Genomic DNA, 5,434 nt, shown 5'->3' with positions numbered 1-5,434 from the left:
GGGGCGGCTCACCTAGGGGCAGGGCCCGCTCCCGATGGACGGACGGACGGAGGCACCGCCGCTCGCAGCCCGCGGGGAGTCCCGCCCGCCCGCCCGGCCCGCGCGCTTACCGGCCCACGAAGTTCTCCAGCACCGAGCTCTTGCCGGCGCTCTGGCCGCCCACCACGGCGATCTGCGGCAGGTCCAGGTGGCAGCTCTGGCCGATGGCGCTGAAGGCGTCCTGCAGCTTGTTGACCAGCGGGATCAGCTCCTCCATCCCGCGGTTGCCCATGGCGCCGCAGGCCCGGTCCCAGCGCCCCGCGCCCGTCCTCGGCCCTCAGCGACCCGGCCCCGCGGAGTCTGCGGCAGTCGCTCCCCGCACGTCCGGGCCTCGGCGCGACACCCGCTCCCGGCTCGGCCTCACGGTCGCCGCCTCATCCGGTTCTCAGGCGACTCCCGACCCGAGCGACCTCCCGCCCCGGCCGGGGCTGCACCCAAAGCCCTCCTGCTGGCTCAGATTGGCCGCGCGCTCTGCCACTCCCCTGCGTAAGCCAATGAAAGGGAGGCATGAGCCCATGGCTCAGTAAGCCTTCCCCCTGCAGACTTCCCTGGGAGTTCGTTGGACAGAAGAACTGCCACTGTTAAGCAACCGCCAATAGCAGTGGAAAAGTGAGTTGTCAAGACCAGAAGGCGGTGTTTCGGGAAAAGACACGTTGGCTCCACCCAATAGGAAGAGCCACTCTTACTGGTTAGAATACACGGCAATCAGCAAAGTTGGCCAATGAGACTAAGGATCGATCCTTAAACAAGGGTTTGTCACTCGCAGCTACCTAGTTCCCTAAATAGTTCCCATTGGCCTATATAAATATCACTTCGTACCTCCAGCCAATAAGACAAAAGAGGTGGGCCTTAGTATCCGAAGCTTGATTCTGATTGAGAATTATACCTGTCAGTCAAAAAAATTCCCGTTTTCACGAGTGCTTGTCTTAGTCTAAGGAGGTAAAGGTACTTCGAAGGGCGACACCTCGTGGTAGGACTCGGTGATCGTCAACTCAGAGTTTCCGGGTTCTAGAGAAAACCACAAGTTCCAGAATGCATCTTAGTTCCCATTCTGAAAGCCGGATGTGGGAGCAGGATCCCAAAGCGCCCTGAGAGAGTCAGGCAACGCTAGCGCTTCCTAGGGAGAGCAGGCTGTAAAGCGAACCAATGAGATCCCCCACAGGCTTGTGCCCGAAATCGATGAAAGCAGAACCAGTGCAAATCAACGGATCCGATCCCGAATGCGAAGAAAGACACGTTGTTTTGCAGACAGCCTTGGAGGTTCTGGGATCTGGAACTCTTGAGCAAAAGTGAATTGATCTCCCTGAGCACACAGGGGCCAGGGACCAAGGAGCTCGGTGAGGAGACCGCGGCGATGCGGAAGGGGGAAGAAGATGGGCACGAGGTGCCACAGGGCACTGCGCAGGCAGCGGGGAGAAAGACGGCACCACGGCGGCCGCAGGGAGACGCCTGCTCCGTGACACCAAATCGCAGGTCCCAAACACACGGGCAAAACCACAGCCCATAGGCTCTGGCACCGCAGCCTTGATGCTGGTTGCAAAAGCTAGGACACCTCCTAGCTGTCCGTTCAGCGAACTGGTTGACCGCCGCCCCGAAGGCACCGTGAGGAAGGGCAGGAAGCTCTCTGTGCACTGGCATAAAACAACTTGAGCAAAGGGAGAAAAGCAACGGGCAGAACTGCATTGTTCAAGCTGCAGATATTCATAAGCAACTGTACACCTGGAAAGCTCTGGAATACCCACATTCACAGGAGTAGTTACACCTTTTCTGCTGTTTGAGTTGTGGTTCCAGCAGGTGCTACTTTCTCGATTTCTTTTTCTTTTTTTTTTTTTTTTGAGACAGGGTTTCACTATGCAGCTCAGGCTGGCCCTGAACTCACGTTGTAGGCCAGGCGGGCCTCCAACTCACAGTGATCCTCCTGCCTCAGCCTCCCCAGTGCTGGGATGACAAGCATGCGCCACCACGACCAGCCATTTTTTTCTTTTTTTAACTTTCTGTTTCAAACATCTTAGTTTTGCTGGATGAGTGGTGCACACCTTGTAACTCCTAGCCTTCTGGGAGGCTGAGGCAGGATGATCACAAATGTGAGCCTCGCCTGGACGATTTAGTGAATTAATGGGCCCTTGTCTCAGAAAAAGATAGTCTGGGCCGGAGATACAGCTCAGCAGCACAAGCACTTGCCTGGCAAGGGCAAGGTCCTGAGTTCAATTCCCTGTACCAAAAAAAAAAAAAAAAAACCATCTAAAAAAAAGTTTAAAAAGAACTGAGTATGTAGCTCAATGTGAGGGTTCAATTCCCAGGATCAAAAGGGGGGGAAAAAAAAAGCCTTAGTGTTTAGAGACAACAGCTCTGCAGTCAATCACATGGGTGGATTTGATCTGTGCCTGTTTACTAGGTATTATGGTCTGAATATTTCTGATCCCCGGTAATTCCTATATTGAAAGCTGAGTCCCCAGTGTAACAGGATTTTGAGGGAAGCAATTACATCATGAGGGCACAGCCTTTTTAAAGTGGAATTAGTGTCCTTATAAGAGACCCCCGAGAACTGCCCTTCCCCCCTTATACCACATGAGGAGGCAACAAAATATACTCTGTAAACCTGAGCGCACGTCCCCAACAGTCCACAGTATTCTGTTACAGCAGCTTGAACAGGAAGGCACTTGAGAGGACCAAGTGACTCATACTCAGCTTCCTCCTCTGAAACGGACACAGCCTCATACATACGTCCTAATGTTGCAAGAATTAGCCGGGCGTGGTGACACACACCTGTCATCCCAGCACTCGGGAGGCTGAGGCAGGAGGATGGCTATGAGTTTGAGGCCAGCCTGGGCTACATTTAAAGCAGTGCTGGAGAGCTAGGCATCAAGCTCAGGGGTAGAATGTGTGCCCAGCGGGCCTGAGGTGCTAGGGACTTGAGGGCCATCCCCAGCATGGTGGTGGGGATCTGGCCCACAGGAGACAGGGTGCGGCACTGACTCTGAGGCCATGTCCCGCATGCTGGGCTGTGACAGGTGGCTTCCAGTTACCAGCTGCTATGATTACTTCTTTCTTTTCTTTCTTTTACCAAAACTGGGATGAAACCCAGGACCTTCACATTCATCTACATCTTTTTAAAATTTTCTTTGTTTTCCGCAGGGTCTCACTATGTAGTGCAGGCTGGCCCTGAACTCACAACAATCCTCCTGCCTCAGCCTCCTCAAGTGCTGGAATTACAGGCATGTGCCACCACGCCTGGCTTTTATTTTCTATTTTAAGGTAGGTTCTACGTCATTAAGTTGTCTAGGCTGAGCCTGAACTTGCAGCCCTCCTGCCTCAGCCTCCTGAGTGGTTTGGTTACTTATTATCAACAGGAGGGACGATATCCAACCACCGACCAATAAGGAGCCCCACACAGGCTACCTCCCCAAGAAAAGTCAGACAGACAACACACGCGAAGTTAAAATGTTTTCAAAAAGACCTTTAAAAAATATCCTTCACCCCAAGTTCCCTCAGTGCAGCCTGGTCAGCTCAGCGTGATGCCCACGGAGGCCAGGGCTTCGGTGGCCCAGGAGGGATAGAGGCTCTGGTCCCCGTACATGGTGCTCATGAAGCTGCGCACGAAGTCAGGGAAGCGCCTCTCCACGATGCTGGCCCGGATGGCGCTCATGAGCTGCAGCTGCAAGAGCCCCTGGTCAGCGCCGGCGCCGCGCCCGGCGCCCCGCCCCCCGGGGAGCCGCCCACCTGGTAGGCGACGTTGTGCACGGTGAGGTGGTGCAGGGCAGCCGTGTTGTCGCTGTGCAGCAGGGCGTGCAGGAAGGCCCTGGTGTGCCTGCAGTTCACGAGGCAGCCACTGAGCAGGGACCAGCCCGGCCCCCTCAGCCCCCTGACCTGAGTGCCTACCTTTTCTTGGAGTTTTGAGACAAGGTCTCACTATGTAGCCCAGGCTGGCCTTGAACTCGGAACTCGCAGCAATCCTCCTGCCTCAGCCTCCCCTGCCTCAGCCTCCCACACATGTACCACCATGCCTCATCACATACGTCTTGCAGGTGGGGCAGGAGCACTCTGGGTCTATGGGGCCAAAGTCCTTCTCATACAGCTTTTTCTTCAACTGCAGCTGCCCGGTAGGCACCAGGGCAGAGCCGAAGCGCTGGGGACGGGGAAGGGCAGGGAGAGAGGGTCATCTGGGTCATCCGGCTCTTTCCCCTCCCTGCTGCGCCCCCAGCCCACGGCCCGGGCCCTCACCGCCGTCCGTGTGGGGTACACACAGTCGAACATGTCGCATCCGAGAGCCACGCAGACCACCAGATCAGTGGCATAGCTGGGGTGCAGGCGTGGGGAGAGGGGAGCAGAGAGGCTGAAGCCGGGGGTGGGCTTCCCCGTCCCCTCCCGGCCAGCCCTGAAGACAGCGTGTCCTCTTCGCCTGCCCTGCAGCAAGGCTGTGTCCTTGCCCCCTTACACCCCCCATGCAGGCAGGGGGTACCCAGGAAGCAGCTCCGCACGGGCAGGGCTTGGTCTTCCTCCCCACGACCTACCCGACCCCCATCAGGTAGCGGGGCTTGTCCTTGGGCAGCCGGGACGTGCTGAGCGCCACCATCTTCCAGAACTGCGCCTTGCTCTCGCCGCCGCTCAGCCCACCGATGGCAAAGCCTGGCACATCCCTCTTGGTCATCTCTAGGGGACAGATGGTCCCCGCCTTACCGTGCTGTGACATGACTTAAGTTTCTGACTGTACAACAGTGCAAAACCAAGCCTGTGGCCATTCTGTTTCCTGCTTACAGGGCTGTCATTAAACTACATGAAAGCCAGACGGGGCGGCACACACCTGTAATCCCAGCATTGGGAGGCTGAGCCAGGAGGATCTCAAATCCAACTCAAGCCTGAACAACTCAGCACCTGGTAAGACTCTGCTTCATGATAAAAATTTAAAAAGCAGTGGGGATATAACTTAGTGCAAAGGCCCTGGGCTCCACTAATGGCTGGGTTTTTATTAAAAGAGTTGAACCCTTTATTAAAAGAGTTGAGGGGGCCAGGGGTATAGCTCAGCGGCATAAGTGCTTGCCTGGCAAACCCGAGGTCATGAGTTCTATTGCCGGTACCAAAAAAAAAAAAAAAAAAGATTTGAACCCATGAGAAAAGATATCTCATGGCTATCATCCCAGCACTCTGGGAGGCTGAGGCAAGAGTATATCCTGTTCAAGCACAACCTGGGCAACTGACAGACTCAAGGAGATCCTGTCCCAAAGTAAAATTTTAAATAGGGCTTGGATGTAGCTCAGTACAATGGCCCTGGGTTCCACTACCACCAAAAAAAAAAAAAGAAGTCAGGCATGGTGGCGCACGCCTGTAATCCCAGCACTCGGGAGGCTAAGCAGGAGGACTGTTGTGAGTTCGAGGCCAGCCTGGGCTACAAAGTGAG

General features: G+C 55.4%; 2 protein-coding genes across 7 annotated transcripts in view; both read right to left on the bottom strand.

Moving 5' to 3' along the window:
- The window catches only part of Dnm2 (dynamin 2), a 73,946-nt gene extending 73,521 nt beyond the window's left edge, over positions 1–425 (bottom strand). For 3 of the 6 annotated variants that reach the window (XM_005405626.2, XM_005405628.2, XM_005405630.2), the window contains exon 1: positions 111–425. In XM_005405626.2, the coding sequence (XP_005405683.1) occupies positions 111–271 (161 nt within the window). In that variant the 5' untranslated portion in view covers positions 272–425. The remainder of the gene's footprint in view (positions 1–110) is intronic. The other 3 variants (XM_005405625.2, XM_005405627.2, XM_005405629.2) reach the window with 1 other exon arrangement.
- A 3,044-nt stretch (positions 426–3,469) lies between these two features.
- Positions 3,470–5,434, bottom strand: part of Qtrt1 (queuine tRNA-ribosyltransferase 1) — a 5,739-nt gene continuing 3,774 nt past the window's right edge. The window contains exons 6-10 of the mRNA XM_005405610.2: positions 4,551–4,689; positions 4,261–4,336; positions 4,056–4,165; positions 3,760–3,847; positions 3,470–3,694 (exon numbers count right to left, since the gene is read on the bottom strand). Coding sequence (XP_005405667.1) covers positions 3,542–3,694; positions 3,760–3,847; positions 4,056–4,165; positions 4,261–4,336; positions 4,551–4,689 — 566 coding nt within the window. The 3' untranslated portion in view covers positions 3,470–3,541. The remainder of the gene's footprint in view (positions 3,695–3,759; positions 3,848–4,055; positions 4,166–4,260; positions 4,337–4,550; positions 4,690–5,434) is intronic.

Source organism: Chinchilla lanigera, unplaced genomic scaffold, assembly GCF_000276665.1.
Source record: "Chinchilla lanigera isolate Chin_1 unplaced genomic scaffold, ChiLan1.0 scaffold00094, whole genome shotgun sequence".
Lineage (NCBI taxonomy): Eukaryota > Metazoa > Chordata > Mammalia > Rodentia > Chinchillidae > Chinchilla > Chinchilla lanigera.
This window is presented reverse-complemented; position numbering and strand designations above follow the sequence as displayed.